The 22,824-nt window shown below is 39.5% G+C and overlaps 1 protein-coding gene across 15 annotated transcripts in view; it reads left to right on the plus strand.

Annotated features, from left to right (window-relative positions):
• The window catches only part of ADAM22 (ADAM metallopeptidase domain 22), a 130,894-nt gene that overhangs the window by 73,919 nt on the left and 34,151 nt on the right, over window positions 1–22,824 (plus strand). For all 15 annotated transcript variants that reach the window (XM_025148403.3, XM_025148405.3, XM_025148406.3 and 12 more), the window contains 11 exons: window positions 593–662; window positions 6,234–6,304; window positions 7,935–8,009; window positions 9,753–9,824; window positions 10,833–10,999; window positions 13,124–13,208; window positions 14,205–14,295; window positions 15,571–15,622; window positions 17,511–17,610; window positions 20,415–20,486; window positions 20,980–21,072. In XM_025148403.3, the coding sequence (XP_025004171.1) occupies window positions 593–662; window positions 6,234–6,304; window positions 7,935–8,009; window positions 9,753–9,824; window positions 10,833–10,999; window positions 13,124–13,208; window positions 14,205–14,295; window positions 15,571–15,622; window positions 17,511–17,610; window positions 20,415–20,486; window positions 20,980–21,072 (948 nt within the window). The remainder of the gene's footprint in view (window positions 1–592; window positions 663–6,233; window positions 6,305–7,934; window positions 8,010–9,752; window positions 9,825–10,832; window positions 11,000–13,123; window positions 13,209–14,204; window positions 14,296–15,570; window positions 15,623–17,510; window positions 17,611–20,414; window positions 20,487–20,979; window positions 21,073–22,824) is intronic.

The following is a 22,824-nucleotide window of genomic DNA, read 5'->3' on the forward strand; positions in this document are numbered from 1 at the left end:
TGGTACAGATCAGGCATAAGACTCATTCCTCTCATTACCAACTCATTAACTCAGTGTCTGAGTCCTCGTAATCACAGACAGAAATAATCCTCCAAAAATGAGGTAGTGGTATATGTGTATGTTCCCTAACACTTGGAAGTAGAGCAGTGCAGCACTCCTGGAGGCTGAGTGTCCCTTGGAGCCAGCAGGAGATGCCTGTGAGTGTTCTGTCCCCTCCTCTGGCACTTCCCACCCTGGGTGTGTTATGTCCCTCTTATCCTGCTTTGCTCTCGGCTGCAGTGCAGCAGCTTCCACGATTCTCTCAGCGTTCCCTGCACAGCTCTCCTAAGTCCAGCTCTAAGTGTGCTCAACGACTTCATTGCTATACTTACATACTTCAAATAAAAGATGTAACTGTGGTGTTAGCAATCCCACCACGGCTGGGAAGAGTGTAAAGAAATGGTGCCTTGCAGGTTGCACTTTTCCTAATGTATGGGATAGGGATGGGATAATATCCCTTGGATAGCAAGGGATCCTTTAGAACTGTCTTTTTAAGGCTCACAAGGTGGATTTATTATTGAGTTTTAATACATGCAATTATTTACTATTTCAGGATGACTTCCATTTCCACTCTGTTTACAAATCCAAGTTGTTTGAGTTTCCTTTGGATGACCTGCCATCTGGTATGATTTTTTAATATTCATGGCTATTGATTTGTTTTAGTCTAAGATCAGATTTGTTAATCATCTTTGATGAATAATATTCTGACAGTGCATTGTTTATTTGCATATCTCTTTCCTATTAAATTAAAAAAACAAACACTGAAAAAAATGGATCTGAAACACTGAAGGCACTGGAAAAGAACCTGAAGAGCTGAAAAAACTTGAATCCAATGAATCAGAGCTCTCCCAGACCTTCACGTTATGATGTATGTTTCACTTAACAAGTCTTGCAGTTTACAGACTGCATTATCTGCTAAGAGTTATAGAAAAGAAAGGAGTAGGGTAGCCTAAAGGTGATGGAAATAAACCTCACATTGCCAACAGCTCATAATTTTTCATGGATTTTTCCCATTTTGAAATACAGGGTGAGTATCATGGTGTGAATGTAAGGATGAGGGGCACGTTATTGTTGTTCTTGGACCCTCTAATTTCCAGTACATTGAGCATCTCTTCTGATGCTGGCTGTAGTGCAGGTATTCATTTAAATACAAATGACTTCAGAGGTAGAGGTGGTTTCAAGCGCTTGTAGTAATTAATCCCCCAAAAAACTTTATTTTGTGTATGGAGTAAGAAGAGGCTTTTAAAAATCAGTTTTCATCTGAGAAGTTGGCTTGTTAATGGAAGCAAAAATGGCAGTATTTGTGACTTATCCTCATTCTGTCAAGGATTTGCAATATTTACAGATGCATTTTCTTACACTACAAAGTAAATGCTAGATAAATGAAATTATCCTTTGTAGACACTCATTTTAGTAGAAATCACCTCTAGACTAATTTCTTCTTCCAGAGAAGTTACAGGTGTCCAGTCCTATTGCCACGAGTATCATTTGTTCCATGGTAACAGTGGGATCTGGGTTCCCACCATGCTGGGCACTGCCCATAAGATGAATCATCCTGTACTGGAGCATGGTGTGTGCAGCTTTGTTAGCTGTTAAGCAAAGCAGAATTGTTCAGAGAATTAATGAGGAAAAAAAAAAAAACAAAAACCAAAACAACCGAGGGAATTGCTACAATTGGGTCACCTTGATTTCACTTCTGGAGAAGCAATCTTTCTGCCTTTAAACACAGCAGTTTCCCAGCTTGGTGCCTTACGTCCCCGCTGCTTATGGGTAGGCAAGGCAGAGGATGGAATGGGGTAGAAGGGCAGCACAAAGGGTTTGTGCACAGCATGCTGTCCATGTCCCTGTCTGGAAGCTTACTATGTACGTGCACCTTACACATGAACTGTGGTTACTCCCTGTGCTTGCGGAGACGGTAGAGTAATGAGAACAATGTATTGAACACGAGGCTGACTAATCAAGTGCATCTTGTATCAGGGTTTCTTAAGGATATGTCATTTGAAAGTCTGGAAATAATGCAATCACTGCTGAATGATTGAGAGTACTCTTCTGTCTCAGACTGTTAAAGCAGGAGACTGCCAGAGCTGGTGCTTACAGATATCTGTCAGCAGTCTCCTAAGATTTCCTAATAGTTCACTTTTATGTTTTCAAGATTCTGGAGTAAAACAATTATTTTCTGCTTTAAAAATTATGAAAAGCAATTCATTGCAAGCAGAACCCACCTGTTTCACCTCCACCAAAGCTTCCTGATTTTCAAAAGATCTGTCAAAATAAGGCTTCAGATTTTGTCACAGAAAACCAGACACACTTTTATAGGTCTGATTTTACCACAGATGACAAGTAAATAGTTGTTGGCTTTTCAAATGGAAGATGCTTCCCTTGATTGAATTTAAAATAATAAGATCATAGAATTACTTCGTTTAAAATGTTGCAAAGGAGATTTAATTGTGGAATGCTATGTGGTCTGAGTTATAGAAATGTTTGTAATGTGGAGAAAGGGTGGTATCTTTTTGTGCTTAGTACCTCATACATGGTGAAATGAAATTTAACTTACTGTTTGCTCTTTTACATGCCCGTATTTGCTTTTGTTTGGAAGCTGTTTGGAAACATTATTCTGAGGCTTGTAAAAGTTTTGGTAGTTGCAACAAATTATGCTCTGGCTGAAAATCCCACCATTTTTATTTGTCTTTGGTTATTCAGTTTAAGAGTGTCTTTTAAGTCATGTTTCATGGACAACCACAGCTCCAGAGGATGAGAGCTGTTCCCACTACCAACTGCTTGTCCACCCTTTCCCCAGCATGAGCTCTGGTGTTCATCCCCAGACCTGCAGCACACCATACCCCACCTCTTCCTTCACTCCCAGCCTGCGCTGCCCCACCAGCCCTGCTGCCTGCACCGAGTCTTCCTTGCAGTCTGCGGGGTGTGCTCTATTCCCTTAACTTTTCTTCTTTGTTGTTTTCTTTAAGAAATCCTTGCAAGTAATTGCTCATATTATAGATTCGTGTTATTCTTTTATTTTTGGAAGTACTGCTGCAGAGTCATTATTCTTAACAGCAAGCACTGTGTTAGATTAAGGCATCAGTATTTCTTATGTTCCTTAATACTTTCCTAATTTATCAATTTGCCTAGCGTAAGCAGCTGTTCCTTGATGTCAGGATTTTCTTCTTATCTCCTAAAGAGTCTGCGTATAAGCTCAGGTTTCCACTCAGCACTGCATTAGGAATGGACTGGATGTATCACGAGCTTCTATATTGATGCTAGAAAGGAAAAAATCAAGTCGTAGGGATTACTCAGTATCAGTAATTGTAAAAGCCCACTATTTTACCACAGTTCAATAGCAGTGTACTTTTTATGGTCTTTTGCCCTTTGGGAATTTAACAAAGAAAGAGATAAAAAAGAAAATAGCTATTGCAGAAAAGAATAAATTGTACTGTACTCTGCAATAGCACGTAGAGGCTTTAAATAAGGAAAGCTCATCCAAAAACTTTGCATTTTTAGAGCCATTGACTTCATAATTTAGTAGACTGTATGTTTTCACAGTCTGTCTTCAGACATTTAGTGCCCTGGTATTGTCTTAGACAACAGTATTTATTGAAGGTGTTGTTTTTCAAGTAGTGTATAACAGATGTCCCTTCCTTTTGGGGTCACTTGAGTTGTCCTTATATTTTTTCAAGATAATATCTTCCTGTCAAAATTTCTGCTAGGCATTTTCAGCTCTGCATTTCCTGGGTGATTTTGCTGGTCATGCTATTTAGCCTGAGGGTCTCTGGCTGGAAATGGACCCTGTGTGAATTCATCCAGCTTATGAGTTATGGTGCAGTGTTAATGTGTGCTAATGTGTCAGCGTTAATGGCTGCATCATTCCCTTCAGAGATGGCTGACTTCCGATGGTAGGGAAAAGGCTCACATTTGCTGGTCAAGTTATCTGGGATCCCATACACATGTTGTAAATTACTATTTCATCGATTTAGAAGTTATATTTTTACTAGTTTCATTAATGATAATACAGAACCTCAAATGAAAGGCTGAGAGGCAAGAACATAGACTGCATTAATCAACACGCCCAAAGAACAATCAAACATAATTTTATTTTTAAAAATGCGAAGATTTCGTTTTTCATCATTCTGAACTCTAGAGGCTCCAGGCCTGTAAGCAATAGCTAGGAATCCTTGCATATTATTTAATTTATAATGGATCTTTTTTTGTACAGAAAATTTTCAAGTGCACTGGTGTAACCATGAAAATGTTCCTAAGCCTAGGATTGCACAGGCCCCTTTGTAGAAGGATAGCTGCAAATTTCAAGCACCAAAATGAGAGCATAATTGTTGAGATACAGCCAAGACAATGCCAGTTAGCCAAGCTTTGCTTTGATGGTTTGCATTATAAGTGAATAGCCATTCCAGGTTAACGTTAGCCCTTAACCCTGGTAAAACTTCGTCAGACGGGAAATTCAGCTTTTCATTTTAAGGCTTTGCTGGCATAACAGCTCTATCAAGTTCCTATTATTATTGTATTCAAGTGTATTTGAACCTCATATAGAAATTGTTGGTATTTTACTGTAGTATGAGAGGTTAGATTAATAATTGGCTTGTTTGAAATATCAACATTTACCATAATTCAAGAGCTCTTTATATGCATAGCTAGCATGTTCAAAAAAAAATATATCACTGCATATTGATTTAACAGTTTAAGAACAATCTGCAGCACACATGGACAGCAAATCTGTTGATAGGGGGTTATCATACATTGCACAACACCAGCAGCACCACGCACATGTGTCACATACTACACCAGAAGAGGGTGAGAAACTGAAGAGCTGTAAAAAACCTGTACACCAGCAAAGCTGAGCTACTGGGGGTTTTTAACGCAATCAAAAGTTGTCTATAAAGGTGTGTGAATTGGAGTCCCTTAACTTACACATCTTCCATAGTGCTGCCTACTGCTCTGCAGGACTGGTAAAATTACCATGGAATTATTGCAGTCTTCAGTTCCTGAGGAATTAAAGGGTGTCCAAAGTTAGAGAAAATACAAAGGAGGGAAACTAGGCAAAGGAAAAAGGTTACAGAATACACAATTGCAAGCACTTAATATGTAAAATACGTAATATGTAAATAGTAAACATATTTATACAAGATAAGGAAGGAATTTGCTAGGAGATGCTTTGAATCCCGAAGATGGAAAAGAATTGTCATAGAATCATTGAACGGTAGAATCATTTGAATTGGAAGGGACCTTTAAAGGTGATTTAGTCCAACTCTCTTGCAATGAGCAGGGACACCTACAGCTACATCAGGTGCTCAGTGCCCAGTAAGGTCTGACCCTGAGTGTCTCCAGGGATGGGGCATCTGCCACCTCTCTGGGCAACCTGTTTCAGTGCTTAACTGCTCTTATCATAGAAAACTTTATTCTTATATCCAATCTAAATCTTCCCTCTTTTAGTTTGAAATCATTTCCCCGTGTTCTATCACAACAGACCATGCCGAAGAATCTTTGCCCTTCTTTCTTATAGCCCCCTATGGAGTTGTGAGGGAGAGGGTGAGAACAAGCATCGCCTTCTGTTTAGTTTATATTGTATTCCTTTCCAGCAGTGTCTAGTAGTAGATTTGGCAAAAGAATAAACTATTTGGTGCTTACTATTAGAGATTTAACAAATTAAAGACACAGTGGGATTAGCAGGGAAGAATATCGTATTGACAGGGAGCATTGCCAAGATCCCATAACATTTCTCCCAACTCAAACATGTTTTACTTTGTGAATATAATCTTCTTAAAGTGTTAATTCTGCCTTTCATGCTCTTATTAATTTAGGTAGCTATTGCGAGAGCTCTGTGAATGCCTGCTGAATTCCCAAAAATGTGATTTGCTCTGTGGAAGCTCTGTGCTAATAATATTACATCCCCAGTATTGGTGAAGTTTTGGCATAGAACATCTGCTGTGCTTTCTGAAGCACAACACCTCCAGATCATCTGTTTCAGCAGACCGGATTATCGCTAGTAGAGTTTTTAATAAGAACCCTGTTACAGGGAAGCATCTGTAACATTGCCTCCTTTCTAACTGGAACACTGAAAAAAGGAGTTGCTTTTGTATCTGATGCATGGAAGAATGCCATACTACTGTTATGAAGCACTGGGGTCACTAATTGTTGGGCTGTATTTTTGTAAACACTCAATGGGTTTGCCTGTGTTTTCTGCTTAGAGTTCTGGCACATGAATGCTACATCACAGAAGTTTGTTGTAAAGCCAAGACACAAAAGAAGGAGAAGGCAGGTATGCGCCAGTGTGCTTGTTTATAAGTAATATGCTATCAAGTTTGTTCTGTGTCTGCTGAACTGTTTCATCCAGATGGAGTCCTGTTGCTGCTTCTGGACTGGCATGAGGTCTCTATGTATGATACAGCTATAACAGAAAGTGGTATCTAATGCTGACAAGGGATTGCTGGACTCTCTTGTACAGTGCCTACCTGAAGAGTTAAGTGCTTATGTTGTCACCTTTCGCTAAGGTGCCACCACAGTGTCAATTTCAAGAGAATTTTTGGGTACCCTATGATGTGTGTATGTGGCCAAAGCACGGCAGACCCTCTCCATTACATTTATAAAAGCATAAGGCAGTTCTTCCCATAGGCTCCATTTAATCTGTTGCTGAATCTCAAGAATAGCATTTCTCTCAATATTATAAAATTTTTAAACACCACTAAATTGCATGTGGGAAAAATAATAGATAAAATATTTTATCCTATTTTGGATACATATTTTTTCAGAAACTCCTAATTAATGAAACATTAACAAATCACTTTTATGTTGCAATGGTGACAAGTACCTACTTTATCTCACTTTGTTTTAAAATAAATATTCTGAAGTGATATTTCAGTCTCTGTTTTTTAAAGGGGAGAAGAAATTAACTTATACCTTGGAAAGACAGAAACAATTCTTTGCTTTAGGAATGGAGCTGAAATGATGGTACAGGTCAAAATAGAGCTGGCTCAGGGGCCTGAACAGTGCCGGCAACATCAAATAGAGAGCAGTGAGAGGGGAAGATGACTTTCCCTCTGACTAATGTAAGCATCTCAGATTCAGAAAAGAAGTGAGAAAGACATTGGAAAAATTCCAGATATCATTCATGAGGATCTTACTTCACATTAGGTGGTTTGCTGTCTTTCTTTAAAATAGCCATTACTCTGCATCTTCAAATCATAGTGATGTAATAACTCTCCTGGAAAAAAAAAAAAAAAAAAGAAAAAAAAAAAAAGAAAAAAACAGGAAAATGAGTACACCATGGAGAAGCACTGTCATAAGTGTTTCTAAATGCAAAGTAAGTGTGTGAGATGGAGGTGGGTACTGCATTCGCTGTATGAATCAAGCAGTGTGTAAATAAAGAATACAGAGATTTTTTTGTAAAAAAGCTTAGGAAGGATTACTTTCTCAGTGAAAAAGAAAGTTTATATTCGTGGGTCTCACTGAGAATTGTCTTTAAGAAGCCTAAACTTGGAATTAGTTGGATTAAAATACTTGATTTCATTGTTTAAGCTCAAACAAATGTTCCAGAGGAGGTGAAATATGAGGACTATATATTTGAAAAAAAATCCTGTCCATTCCTTTTCACCCTCCACAAAATATCCCAACCAGTTACACAGTATATACATTTATTCATTTTTACTGCAAATCCAGACAAAATTGACAAACATGTAAACCTACAATTGTCTTCATAGGGTACATCTAAGAATTTTTTACTGTGACATAATTAAGCACAAGGAGTATCGTCAAAATCTAAAAGCAGAATTAAGACAATTAAAAAAGTATGTGTGAGAAGCTTGTTTGCTGAAGCTGTTTCTAGTTATCAGTTGTACTTTCTTTGTACTCTGTCATCATTAGGCTCTTTTATGGTTATATTTTCTCATTAGGTTCGTCAGATTCCACGTAAAATTGAAGAAGAAACAAAATACATTGAGTTAATGATTGTAAATGATCATCTAATGGTAAGACTGGCATACTTCAATATCTTATGTTTATCAGTAGAATAAAATTGTCTTAATTTTCCTATAAGTGATAAAGGATAAGGAATAACATATGGTCAGAATAAATGCACCGTGTCTTTAAGTAAAGAGGTTATGCCATTGATGGAGATGTGTCTGAAGGTGATTTCACCAAGAATGCAAGCAGGCCTGCATATCAGAGAAAGCATCATAAATTAAAGCTTTGCATCCAAAGGTAGTTAATGACAATAGGGCTTAAGCTGATGGCTTTCTTTCAGACTTTCTTCATCATTTGTCTTCATTGCAGCTCAGCGATCAGTAATGTAATCATTGACTTTGTGCAGCTGCTGCTGACAATTGGAAGACTAGTATTGACTAGACTTTTTTGATACATCCAAATAAATTTAGAGAAATGTATTTTGTTAAGCTTGAGTACTTTCTTGGGGAAAAACATAAATGGGCTCTCTAATGTAGTGGAAAGAGGCATAAGAAAGCTTAGTGTATTGAAGAAAAGCAAGGCTTATTGAAGTGGTAAAAGACACAGATTTATGTCAGTGAAATTCATTATTAATTAATAAAAGGCATAGCAAAAGAAACAACGAGCTCTTCATCTCTTGTAGTCTTCAAATACGGACAGGGTATTTCTTGAAGATGTGTTTGTTTCATTTTTTCCTTCCATGAAGAGGAGGTGTGCTCTGGGCTCATCCCTTACCCTATGGAGCATAGATGTGTTTTGCACATCCTTTGTGCGTGCAGTAGGTGTGGCACTCCATGTGGACTCAACCAGCAGCTGCCAGGTCCAGGGAGACCCCTCCATTTGTTTCTTGCCATATCCATTTCATCCTTTATACCATTTTTAGCTTTGCAGTCTTGTTCCTCTGTTATTTTAGTAAGTGAAACTTCCTCATTTGGGGGTATTTTTTTTCCTCCATTCCTGCTCATAAACTTTCCTTTCCCACCAGCCAGCTGCCTGACACTTTGTACGCACTAAAACATCCCAACTTCCAGAAAATGTTCCCTCCAAAATCAAGCATCTTGGGACACAAGATGGTCAAATATTTCTGAAAACCTTTGCCTTTAAGTCCTGAATTCTTCTAAGATACTTGTGACCTTCATACTCATGGTGCTCATTTATGTCTGTGTTTCTGCAGACAGGAGTACCTGAAAAAGTATCTTCAGTGTTAAAGGTCATCTTTCTCACACTGTGGTACATATTTCAGTGAAGATGCCCTTGCAATCCAATTGCTAAAGTGATTTGAGTCATTTTGCAATGTGATATTATAAATGAAGAAAACCAGAAGCTAGTCTAAGGGAGAGAAGTATTGGAAAAAAGTAGGAAACGTATTAGATCGAAGCACAGATGCAAGCACAGTTGCGGTAACACCTCTAAAGAAATCTCAGTTATAGATGTTTTGTTGCTAATTTCTGTACCGGCATTTGGAAATTTCCTTTAATATTGCAGAAAGCTAATGAAGAGATTAACAATGGGCTCCTGCTCCTATAGCATTTTTTTCCACTGAAGATCTTAGAGTGCTTTCCTTACAACAGTTGTTGTGAAATGTATCAATAATGTGCATTTCCGAGCAGCTTTTTACTGTCATTTGTAGCATTCAGCACAGGAGACCAAACCATACACAGAGGCTCTGCTGTTGGTAGAGTTACTTTTTACTTTGTGGGGTTTTTTTTTGGAAAAGGAGCTTGTTTTTCTAAATCTATACTTGTAATTTATCTGTGTTTGTTTTGCAGTGTAAAAAGCACCGCTTATCAGTTGGCCACACAAACAGCTATGCTAAGTCAGTTGTGAACATGGCAGATTTAGTAAGTATCACTTGGCTGAATGTTCTTTTACGCATGAGATCATCATATGATTCTCCTTCCAATAAATCAGGAGCTGTTATTTCATGGTGTACCTAATAACAACAAATGCAAAGATCACCGATTTTCATCTAGAACTGAAGTCAGCCATGTCAGCCTTTGAATAACATAAAGCGTTAGAGATTTTTTTGTGGCTGCAAGCATTTAAATATCCTTTAATCAGATAGGTCCCCGGAGTTTGAGGTTTAAAGAGAATCTTAGATATGATAGTTTTTAACACAAGCTCATATGTTGTCTACATGAAACTGAAAAAATCGTCTGAATTAGAATATACTAAAATTTCTCTAAAAAAGAGAGAAAAAAGAAAACCATTTGAGTAATGAGTTAGAATAGGGACATACAAATGGATTATGTGGATTTTATTTTTGATACTAAGTAGGATAAGCTGCTGGCTCTTACATGTCATTCTGGAGAAGCATTACCAGAAGAAAGAAAAATGTAGTTCCCACTCTTGAACTGTGAAGTATTAACGCCCAACACTGAAGGGAAGGCCTACAGTGAGAGGTTAAATATGCCTGTAGAGGTGAATAGCAGTGAAAACAAAGGGTTTTTTTTGGTCTAAGAGTGTCTCAGATCTCGTGTCCCTGAGGTGAGCTGGACAATATAAGAGGCCCATTAACCCCAAATCTTTGAATTGTTTGAAAAGCTTCCATAGCATTTTGTCAAAAACCTCACCTCTGTTCCCTGAGCCTCTGCCTGAGCAGGACCTCAGAGGGATCTTTTTGTGGGTTAAGAGAGGATAGAAAAATTGGGCCTAAAATCTAGATATTACTTTATTTTCATGTTTGTGTGTTGCTTTTAAGGGAGACAAAAGCACTTGGGGGAACCTGAAGTGTTTTAGAACAAGCTGAATATTTGTCATGTAAGAATGAAACCTGTTACAAAGAAGGGGTAAACCTCACCTTCATTCTCCTTGACATAATCTATTTGTTCGTTCTGTTAATGTACTAGATATATAAGGAACAGCTTAACACCAGGATAGTATTGGTTGCCATGGAAACCTGGGCTACTGATAACAAGTTCACCATATCTGAAAACCCCTTGGTGACCCTGCGTGAGTTTATGAAATATAGGAGGGATTTTATCAGAGAGAAAAGTGACGCAGTTCACCTTTTTTCGTACGTAATCTCGTGTGACGTTTTCTTACTGTTTTTTTTCCTTTCCTTGGGGGTTGCTTATCACGAGTGCCTGACGCGTCTCCTTTCTGTTGTGTGTGTAACCCACAATAATTCAGAAAATAACATTTCTGAGGGGAGGTGGGAAGAAGTTAAAACAGTGCACAATCTGCCTGCCAGTGCAACCAGAGGTCTTGCTCCCCTTTTAGTTTTAACATGTTAAGCCTGAGATGCATGCACTGTAATTAATTCCTGGCTGTCCTGTGCAATTACCTGCTCTGTGGGTGCAGCTGCCTGGAGGGTGATGCATGGTTCCACCTTGTAGGTTCACTTCTTTAGTAGTAGAGCACAGACAGCACTGTTGAACTGTGCAAAAGCAGAACATTGGCTTTAAAACCCATGAGTTCTCCTGCTTAAGAAGCGCTCTGGTCTGCTTTGCTGTGTTGAATGACCTGCATGCTGCAGGATTACTGAAAGGAGCATTGGATCCTCAGAACAGTTTGTCCTCCAGAAAGACATACGCTGTAAGAATAATAAGCTGGGACGAATTTTATTATCTCTGAGCCTCTAAATTACTTTGATAATAGGATTGATATAACAAAATATATCTAAAAAATAGCGGAGACATTCTTGATAGGATTTTTATCCCCAGGGGACAGGCCAGGTAAATTGTTCTGTTGGAGCCCTTATCCCTCTCTGCTGAGGGATAGGAAGCTATATGAACAAATTTAGCTGTAACTCCTCACTTTTACAGTTGGGAGCCAGGATGCACAGCCCCAGTATCCAGCCTCTCAGAGGTTTTTGCACATGCTTAATTACTGTCATTGCTTTCCTACATGAAGTTAGATCTGAAAGTGTTGCTTGCACATTTTAGTTTCTCAGTGTCTCAGTTTTTCACCTGTAAAGTGGGAATCATTTTTTTTCCCCCCACATCTTTCTTATTTCTTTTCTGGTGAAACTGTATGGTCTCTGGGGAAGACGTTCTCTCGAATGTTTGTGGACTGGCTAAGTCCTCTTTCTCCCTGTGATTGGGACACTGGCTAACACTGTAATACTATTTCCAGTGCTACCTGTAACACCATGTTTTGCTGGTGTTCAAGATATTGTATTCATAGATTACTTAAAAATTCTAAAATTGTGTCCCTGAGTAAAACATGACTGAGTGGGGAGGGCAAGGTGGCTGCTCTGGCAGCACACCAGTTAAAAATCAGCTTCCACTTTCAGCACGGTTAGCCCATTCTGTTCTGCTTCATGTTGTTTTTCTGTTTTCCTTTGAGAAAACCAGTGTGCATTGGCTTGGTTGGATCACTACTTCTAAAGTGGTGCAGAGCATCTTTTGTCTTCAGTAACTGGCAGTCATTCATACTGATTTGGTCAATGTCAAAGGCATCATTAAATTTAGGCTTACAGTGCAGCTGCCACCTGGATGAGATCAGCTGCAGTTCTGGGGAGTTCTGAGTTCATCAGGGAGCCACAAGGCACCTCCCTTTCATTTTTGCCCCATCCACATTGCTGAACTGGATGTGTGTCTTTTTCCCAGGCCCCCAGGCACTGGAAGCACAGTGGCCTCTCTTGCACTGTGTAGCATGTACCAAAACAGTGTCAAAGTGTGGACTTTGAAAACCACTTGCTAAAGTATGACTGATCATAAAACGGTTTGGGATGGAAGAGACCTCAAAGCCCACCCAGTGCTCACCCCCTGCCATGGACAGGGCTGCCCCCCACCAGCTCAGGCTGCCCAAGGTCCCATTCAACCCAACTTTGAGCACCTCCATGGATGGAGCACCCAGAGCTTCTGTGGGTCGCACTGCCAGTACCTCACTGCCTTCTAAGTACGAACAAAAGTATGGTGAGATAGAAAGTCTTGTCTTATGCTTTCTTATATTAGGTAATCTGAGAATGAGGAGGGAAGATGGTAAAACTTTTCTGGGGACAGTCTGTCATGTGAGATTTGTGAGTGTTTATCTGTTATTCCCATTTTATTTTTGCATAGATTTTCAACATAGTGATGGGACCCGGCATTTGCTGGTTTCTCATTTGAAAATAAGATAAATACTAGGATAGGTAAGTGCAAAACTTGTGGGATGAGCAGGGTAAACTTTCTTTTCTTTTTCCTTTTTGTCAAAGGGGGAGTCGATTTCAGAGCAGTCGAAGTGGTGTAGCTCACACTGGTGGAATCTGCTCCTTGCTTAAAGGCGGAGGTGTGAATGAGGTAGGTGTGGGTACTGGGATGGGTGAAAAGTGGTGGAAATTTGTCTGCGGGGAATTTATCAGTGCAGTTCCTCAAAATATCTTGCTGCTGCTTTGCTGATGCAGAGCCTTAGTGCTGCTCTGTGGAAGGGATGTCTTAATGAAGAACAGTACATGAATAAAGTTGGACATGGGCTCAAATACACTTTCTGGTAGTTTTTTCAATATTCTGTCATTCATACTTGTGACTACGGTGGCAAGAAAGAAGCAGACTTTCTTAACTTATTTGTAAGCCAGCGTTCAGTCTTCCTCACTTCTTCATTTTCTATTTCCTCTGTAGTAATTATTTTAACATTATGAATCTCATTTTGCCTTTTATTGCCTTTAAATAAAAAAAAGCTTTGGCTGTGTCTGAGATTATAGAATCATAGACTCATTAAGGTTGAAAATGACCACTAAGATCACCTAAGTCCAATTGTCAGCTCATCACCACCAGGCTCACTAAACCATGTCCCTCAGTGCCACATATGCATGTTTCTTGAATACCTTTGGGATGGTGATTCCACCACTTCCCTGAGTAACCTGTGCCAATGCATTGGCACTCTTTCTGAGAAGAAAATTTTCCTAACATCAAACCTGAGCCTCCCCTGGCGCAACCTAAGGCCATTACCTCTTGTCCTAATGCTAGTTACCTAGGACAAGAGGCCAACGCCAAGCTTGCCACAATCTCCTTTCAGGAAGTTGTAGAGAGCAATAAGGTCACCCCTGAGCCTCCTCTTCTCCAGACTGAGCAATCCCAGGTCTCTCAGCTGCTCCTCATAAGACTTGTGCTCCAGACCCCTCTTGGGCTTTCTTGCCCTTCTCTGTCTGGACATGCTCCAGGGCCTCAGTGTCTTTCTTGTAGTGAGGAGCCCAAAACTGAACACAGTACTTGAAGTGCAGCCTCAGCAGTGCTGAGTATGGAGGGAGATACGTGTACCTAACTGATTATTCTTCCTACCTTACTTATGTCTTTCAGTTTGGAAAGCCTGACTTAATGGCAGTTACCCTGGCACAGACATTGGCCCAAAATATTGGCATTTTCTCAGACAGAAGAAAGCTAATAAGTGGTAAGTTTGTAAGCTTTTTCACCTTGTCTCAAGAGAAAATCTTAACAAGTGGAGAATCTTACCAGCCTCTCTCTGATATGTTCTTTTGTAACATTTCTTACAATGTTGGAAAACTATTACTTTTCTTGTAATAGAATGAGGAGACACTACCATTGGTTTTCCTCTACTTAAATGCCATGATTTCCCCCTGCCCTAATTGCTGGTAGCACTGGTGCCATCATTTTGTTAAAAATAAATTGTAACGGTGTGTATCACCATTCATTTCAGGGAGATTGATGTAACACCCACAAACTGAATGGCTGCTATGCTGCAGCGCGGAGGTAGAGAGACAGACGTTATTAGATCCAGGGATGATGATTAGCCCCCTCAGTCCTGTTACACAGGATGGATTTGACGACGTATCTCTTTCCTTGCTTGCCTGAAATGAATTCCTCTTCTGTATTACCCAAGTGTCCTGCATTTACCACTCTGCTGCTACCATTTGTCTACTATCTGTAACCTTGTGTTCCAGTTTCTTAGTAGCCCCTGTTAACCTGCAGTGCTTTAATTCAGCAATCCTAGATCCCCACAAGCGCCTCTTCCTCCCTGCTTTCACTAAGTAATATTAGTACCGTGCTTTTTTAAATGCCACATTATAATTCATTGCTCTGAAAGCCTTACATTTAAAAACATAATTACTATGTTGACTAACATAATTGTTTTCACGGATTTTGTTTTCAGACATTGTAAAGACAGTACAGAATGCAGAGGTACATCTGCATGCAAAGGTTATTGCAGTACACATAATTTTATTTTGAAAAGTACTCCAACACATAGCATGCTCTGTGCTGCTTACATATCCAGTATTCATTTTCTAGCTGCATATTATTAAACTGCTGTAAGGAAAGCGGGAAAATAGTAGAGCTGCTGGATCCTACTGATTCTTTTATTTGCACTGAAAATTTGGGGATCAAATATCATGACATGGGAGAAGGCGGCAGAGTTGACTTGTGATATGCAAGTGCTGGAGGCTCCCACTGCAGTTTCCTCTGACTTCACATAAGGGAGGGAAAAAAAAACAGAGGATGTTTTCAAGGTGCAAGATTGCAAAGAGTCATGCATAGATTTTGAAAGAAGGCTCAGTGTGCACTGACACACTTAAATTAAGGTGTGCAATAGAAAAGCAAGTGATTCTTTCCAATTTATATTTAAAACTGATTGATTCCAATGTGATTTTTGTGATAAATGTATTTTGGACTCGCAAGACTCAAGATGTAAATTTTACTTTGTTGTCAGGTGAGTGTAAGTGTGAGGACACCTGGTCTGGATGCATAATGGGAGACACAGGGTAAGACATTCGCTGGAGGGAGGTCATGTCCTGCATACAATGACATAAAGAAAAAGCATGAAAAAGTTTGCCTTTTGCATTTCAGTGGAGTATTTTCTGTGAATTGTTATTTTTCAGAAAGCAAACTATTACCTACAAAATATACTTAGAATAGGCACTTATAAATCTGTGAATAAGTAACTTAATGAGAGGATATAAGGATTTTTAGTAACCACCGGTTTCACTCGCAGTGCTCAGAAGCTCAACAGCCAAGCCAGGTTCTGCAAAGAAGCAGAACCATGTTTCACTTCTTTTCTTCTGTGAGTTTGCTGCTGAGTTGTAGAAACAAACAAAGACACATCAAAATTCCTAAAATACTGTGCTCAAATTTCTTGCCCATGTCTCATTTTTAGTACTTCTACCGCAGTCTTTCATTTTTCATCCTACGGTTTGTATGGTAACACTGGAAGAACTGCTCCCATGGGAGGTTTAATATGCTTGTGCTCACATAAAATAATCACTGAAGAGATTTTATGTAAGGACTCCTGAATTTGCAAATTTCTGCTGTTAGCCGAAATTGATGATGCTTCTTAGTGCGTGTATTCAGAATTTAATTCTCCATATTACAGACCTGTCTTTATGCATATAAATTAAACTAGAGTCTATTATGAAATGGTACTCCAAATTTTTAAAAGAATTTTGATCTGACTTGCAAATTTTCACAATTGCTTTGTGGCAAGAACTGTTTTGAACAATGTAAAGCATATTTCATTCAAAACACTGGAAATATCAATGTGTGCCTTTTTTTCACTTTGTCTACCTAAAAGCAAGCTAGGTAAGATTTTTCTGATTTTCAGTATAAAAGAAATTCAATATGGGGAGACATACTTGATTCTCCTAAAAAAATGCTTCCTTATCTAATCGTCTTTAAATTCTTTATTTGAAGTCTGAACCTTTAAAATAATTAGGCATATAACATATATATGCACTCATACCTTATTATTGAACATTGCAAATTCCACATTCTCTGCAGTCTTTAAATCTAAATCATAAACACTAGAGACAGTAAGGAACAGTTATGTTTTGCAGACTATCATTCCTGGCAACGCAGGATTATTTTATGAAGTACTTCTGCTAATATTTTGTTTTATCTAATGGTGAACTGATACCAAAAATCCCCTAAGACTCCAAAATCTGTTTGAAGCATAGGTACTTTCATGACTAAGGACCTAAAGGTAATGATCACTTAAGTCACTTTGGGAAGAACTCTTTCCCTGTGGAAAGGAGCCATTGAAAGTCTCTTTGCATTGGTTAAAGCTCACACTGGTATTAAGTGCAACTCAGATTGGCAATCAGTACTCAAATGAAATTCATTCCATGGGGCACAAGAGAGAGGGAAGCTGAAATGTTAGTTGATGTTTGCTAGAAGCACATTTTAAAATGGTGTAACACTATTGTATAAAAATGCAGTGGGCCAAGAGAACAATTTCATCTAAGAGAGGAATGAACTATGAGCAATCTTTAAAAGGACCACGTGTGAGAAAGGCAGCTGTTGTCTACTGCAGGATGAATGTGGAAGAAATAATTGTATTTCTGAAACAGACCCTTTAGTGGAACTGGTCATGTCTGTGAGGACCACACATTGACTGTTAGGATTTATGATATCTGGCATAAAATAACTTAATGGAAACTTTTTGTCTTCTCACTTTACGTGAGCTCTGTGTAATTGTTGAAAGATGTTTGTCATTTACTAAAATGATTTAAAATTTAAAGAATGTTGCAAGCAAATATCTTCACTCTGATTCTGAATGGTGTATTTTGAGCAGCTTTTCTAAAGTGTATTATACTTGTCCTCCTCTGATTTTGAAGAAAGAAAATGTACTATAAAAAGCACCTGATTTCTTTGTAGGTATTATCTTCCAAGCAAGTTCTCCAAGTGTGATATTGAAGAGTATCACGAATTTTTGAACAGCGGAGGTGGGGCCTGCCTTTTCAATAAGCCAACCAAGGTAAGAATTACCTTATTATTGAGTATTTTTTCTAACTTGGATGAAATCAAGAGGAGTGAAAAGACTGATGTCTTTAGGCAAGAATTCCTGGAAGATACAGTAAGAATAGTTTTATTTCACATCTCTTCCAAGATCTAGACATTCTGCAGCAGGGGGAGCACAGCTGTGCAACCACCATTGGATACAGGTGGTTGTGGTAGTCTTCCTCTTGGAGGAGGAACAGTTTTTACAGCTGCTTTCAGAAAAGATTTTGAGAACTGGGACTGATTTTTTTTAGTGCTGGAAGAGGCAGAGCAACAGAGAAAGCTCTGAGGAGCAGGGAGAAGATGTGATGGAGCTGCTGGGAGGGAGCAGCACAAGCATCAGGACCGCCTGAATGGCTGATACATCCCCTCCATATTTGCCTATAAAAAACAAAATTGGAGGTCTTGCTGCATGAGTATTGGAAATCAAATGAAGTGGGGAATATCTCCTTTTCTTTGCCTCTTGTGTCAAATTTTTTTACCAGATAAACAGCTTTATTCACAGGGAGCATGCGAAGACTGTGAAATGATGAACTGAGACATTTCAGGGGAATAAATGCAAAGCAGGGCTAAGGAAACTCCAGCCAAGATGTAAGCAGTTCTACAATGTAGGATTTGCATCAGGGTTTCAGTATGGTCCTGCTCCATTTACTGAAACACATGTTAATGTGTAAAGTAATTAGAGCAATGATCTTGAGTCTTTTCTACGTATAATTAATATTATCCTCTATTTAATAGCTGTCTTTCAAAAAACACATGAAAGCAGCTAAGGCAGAAAGACAGGACAACATGGAAAAAAGACTTAGTGGCTCAGGTGGCCACAATGCAAAAAGAAAGTCAGTTCTAGGGGGAGCATGTTCCTTATGGAGCAATGGAGGAAAAGTGCCAGCCACCGAATTTCAGTAGATATTGAAGAGGGGAAGAAAATGCATGACATCTGGATAAACTGTGCCTGCTTATCTCCGAAATGTTCTCTCCTTTCCATGGAATAACATAGTAAAGTGGGGAGAAAGCACTGTAATTGAGTAAGAAGTTGCAAGGTTTCTCATTCTTTAAAATGTTCTTGCATTTCAAAAGTTTGTTTTTTCCAATTTCATTACAGGCAGAGATAAATGCTGATCATTTTATTACTTTGCTGAGTGGATTGTTTCCATAGTGTAATGCTTTCTTACTTGGGCTTGCTTTAGTGATTACGTTCATTTACCCATCTGTCACTCTGAAAAACACAATTACTCTGATCTCAATTTAGATTGCTGGCATTTGCAATTTTTTTCTAGCAGCATATGAAAATGTGAAAGTCAGATGTGGAATCCAGGGTCATTTAGACTCTTTCTGTATTGCTGTTCGGGTTGTGCTGAGGTTATTAACAGTGGATGTCTGCCTAATTCACAAGGCTGTCAAACACACGTGCTTCCTAGCAAGGATGGTGAAACACCAACGTCTGCTTTTCAAGAAACATGAGATGTGTCAAAATGCAGTGTTCAAGAGTGCTCCACTGTGAGATCAGCTGTGATTGCCAAAATCAACTCCAGGAGCAGATTGATCATAAGCTCTTTTCAAGCGATTAGATGAATTATATAATGTCTTTTGGGGATAAGTTATGTAATTTGCTTCCTGTTTTTGTTCTTTTATTTCACATTTAGTTATGCCAACGTACTGCAGGAAACTGGCAAATGTCTTAAGTTGGGGCCCTCTCTTTGTGCCATCTACTTGTCTGTATTGAGCAGCACAGTTAGAGACACTGAGGAAGTTATGATATCTGGAAAGACAAGAAACGAGCCATTTAAACAACTCTTTAGTAATCATCACAGATAATTGCTTGCTTATATGTAATGTAATTGCATACTGCAGTCAGATTTCCATTTCAGTAGGGGATCTAATAGTAGCTGCCAGCATGTGCCACAAGCGGTGGGCTGGTTTGTGGCATTGAGGTGGCTGCAGGGTGATGCTCCATCCTGTGGGCTGCAGAGAGGCAGCACTCAGAGAACCACTGTACACCACCAGCAATGTGTTTGTGCAGGTGGCTCACGAGCAGGGTGGTGTCTAGAACAATCCTTGTTTGAGAGGTGAACTCTAATTTAGACTGACTTGGTAATGCACTTCTATACCTTCTCCTTTATGTAACAAAAGCCACAATTATGTTTTCTTATGCTCAAAGGAAAAATGTCTTTCTTTTTTGGGGGGGAGAGGATGGGTGTGGAGAAGGACAGTGCTACTGCAAACATGAAGATTTTTACATTTTAAGTTTTGGTTTAGGGGGGAGACTGAAGGGAAAAGGAAGGGAAGAAGTCTTACCAGCTTCACTTATCTGCCTGTGTCACATGCTTATGGAAAACTGCTGCAAATTCCCAACTGTGATAGTTGAAAAGAGAAGGAAATAACAACCGACTGTGGCAAAAACTGGTGAAAAATCCCAGCTCTCCCCTCTCCCTGCATTTCTGAGCCTCTTGGCCCCAAAGGACTTCTGTAAGGTTATTCTTTCTGAAGGTATAATGCAGGATTCAAGCTGGGGCATATGAATTCCAGAGCAATAGGTGGCTTTTGCTCAGATTGAATCTGCTGTGAAAACGACGCTCTGACACAGAACACACCATGTAACTCAGTGTAACTGCTGAGTTAGATGTTGTTTGGTCTCTGCACATTTCATTTGTATTGTTTCTAATCGGCGTCTGAGTTTGGCACTGTGTTTTGGTTAACGCATTTGTAGTGTTAGTTGAAAAAACAACAATTATGGAGTAAATATGACAGTGATTCCCTTTAATTTCTGATTGTGCCCTGCAGCTTCTGGATCCTCCAGAATGTGGCAATGGCTTTGTGGAAGATGGAGAAGAGTGTGACTGTGGGACGACAGCAGTAAGTGCAATGTGCTTTAAATTAGCAGCTATGTCCTCCAGCTGCCTGTCACTGCTCTTGGAAAGCAGGCAGTGCTAAGGTCCTGAGGAAAAAATTCATCATTTCTCACCTTTTTCTGTCATGTTTAGCACAACATGGGCTGGCTATAAAATATAAATGTTTTATCACCACTTCAATTCTGAAGAGTAATAGCAATAGCTACCTATGCAAAGTCGGTCCTTAAAAATGATGAAGTATATTCCTTTTTGGAAACATGACCCTGGTCAGTGCTGCAGGGTCAGTATTTAATGAGCAACATTGTGGAATTAAGAAAATGATTTCCTATATTGCATAGCAGCAAGCTGTGCAGCAACTTCATACCCCACAGTGCATGCTCTCTTCCGCCCAGCCTGGTGAAGAATCTGTCCAGGTAGCATGCTAAGACAGAATGTGAGAAATATGAGGCTCACCTGCTTTTCTTGTGTGTTCTGCTACAAATATCTGTGTTCCTCAGGAGTGTGCCAGCGAAGGAGGAGAGTGCTGCAACACCTGCACGCTGACGGCAGGCTCCCAGTGCAGCAATGGGCTCTGCTGTCGCAAGTGCCGGGTAAGGGCATCGTCCTGGCAGCGATGCAGGCACCACAGCATCTGTACTTCTTGTCTCTTTTCTTAAAACAGGCCAGAAAATGATTTGTCTGGGGTTTTTTGATGTGTTTTAGGCTTGGCTTCTTCAGGTTGAGAGTATGATCATAAGCGGAGGAGAATCAGAGCCTTCTGGTGTCAGAATCAGGCTGAAATAACACATGCGCAGGCTTACTCAGGGGTCACTCCCATAATGCCTGCTCTGTTGTTCTGTATTTGTCTCTGTGAGGCTGAATGGGAAAATCGTACCACAAATGGCCTGAGAGAAAGATGTGATAAAAAAGTCAAAACAGCTAGCAGCAGCGTTCAGAAATGTTCATCTAAAAGACACCTGACTTCAACTTCAGTTAGGTCTGCCTGCATCTCCTTATGTTTGTGCTGACTGAAATCCCACTGAGTAAAATGAATCAAGTCCTGTGTAAACTGTAAGATATTCTTCCTGATACGTCAGTAAATAGTAAAAGAGATCTGGCCAGATCTTGTCTGTAGGGGAGCCCAGAATAAATATGACTTCAAATAGTTGTTGATGCTCATTTAATAATAATGGCAATTATTATTAATGGGGCTAACACCATGGTGGTGTACTATGTGTGATATTTTTATATTCATCATCTGAGAGTTTCATTTCCTCAGGAGGAACATCATTAACTGCAGACCACATTCTTGATTGTGCTCATCCTAATGGTAAAAAGAGAAAAAGTGTAGATTAGGCTGGAACAGATCACGTTTGCCTAGGGACATTCCTTCTTTTTTAATGTAATATAAAAAAATCATCAGATTGCCAGTGTGGCTGAATTTTGTTCAAGTATCCAAGTCACATGGGCACCGTATTAAAGAATCTCAGAAAAAGAATTAAGCTTTTGTGTGCCTACATTATTTCTGCAAATGAGATGAGGGCTTGTCTGTGTAAAGAGCAGGGAGCATGAGCAGAAAGGAAGAATTTTGTAAAACATACATCCCTAGGAATTGTTAATCAGGACAACTCAAAGGACTTTCTACTAGCAGTTCCCAAACTTGAGGTTATCCTTTCCTGCTGTACTCTACCTGAAAGCAGGAGCAGAAAAGGGATTGCAAACAAAACATGGTGGGTGTACGTCCCAGCATCTCATGGTATCTCGGACAGCATTGCTGTCTGCATCTTTCCAGAGACAAGTGGGGAAAGCACAAACTTAAGGTTGAGAAAGTGCTGGAGTCTTGTTCTTGCACTGTCATATACTTGTTCACAACAGCCATGGAGTTAGCAGTTGTCCCAAACAAAACGTGTGTGCACAGGCAGCAGAAAGTCACGCAGCTGTAGAATGAACTGGGTACCACAGGCTTAAGAAGCCTTCCAGGCAAAATAAGAGCTCTGAAATATGCCCGTGACCAGAGGCACCAATGGTTGCCCTTACGGGATGCCTTCCTGCTTTTACAGGTCGGTGGCACAGTCTTTAATCAGATTGTAAATGCGTATGTTAGGTCATTGTTCATTTTTCACTGTTAAATCCCCATTCAATTAGAAATTGGTGTCAAATCATACATAATTCTGTATATTTATGAATAGTTTCTGTTCTACAATGGAAATGGGGCTTTGTAATAACCATGATGATTTCTAGAGCATTGTAGTCTTCTAGGTCTTAAAGGAATTCACAAATATCAGGATCTCTCTCTGTGTTTTATTAAGGGGAAAAAAGCCACAGAAATGTGGAGGCCTTGGCCAGAATAATGGTACAAGGCC

The sequence above is a fragment of the Gallus gallus genome, chromosome 2 (assembly GCF_016699485.2).
Source record: "Gallus gallus isolate bGalGal1 chromosome 2, bGalGal1.mat.broiler.GRCg7b, whole genome shotgun sequence".
Taxonomy (NCBI): Eukaryota; Metazoa; Chordata; class Aves; order Galliformes; family Phasianidae; genus Gallus; species Gallus gallus.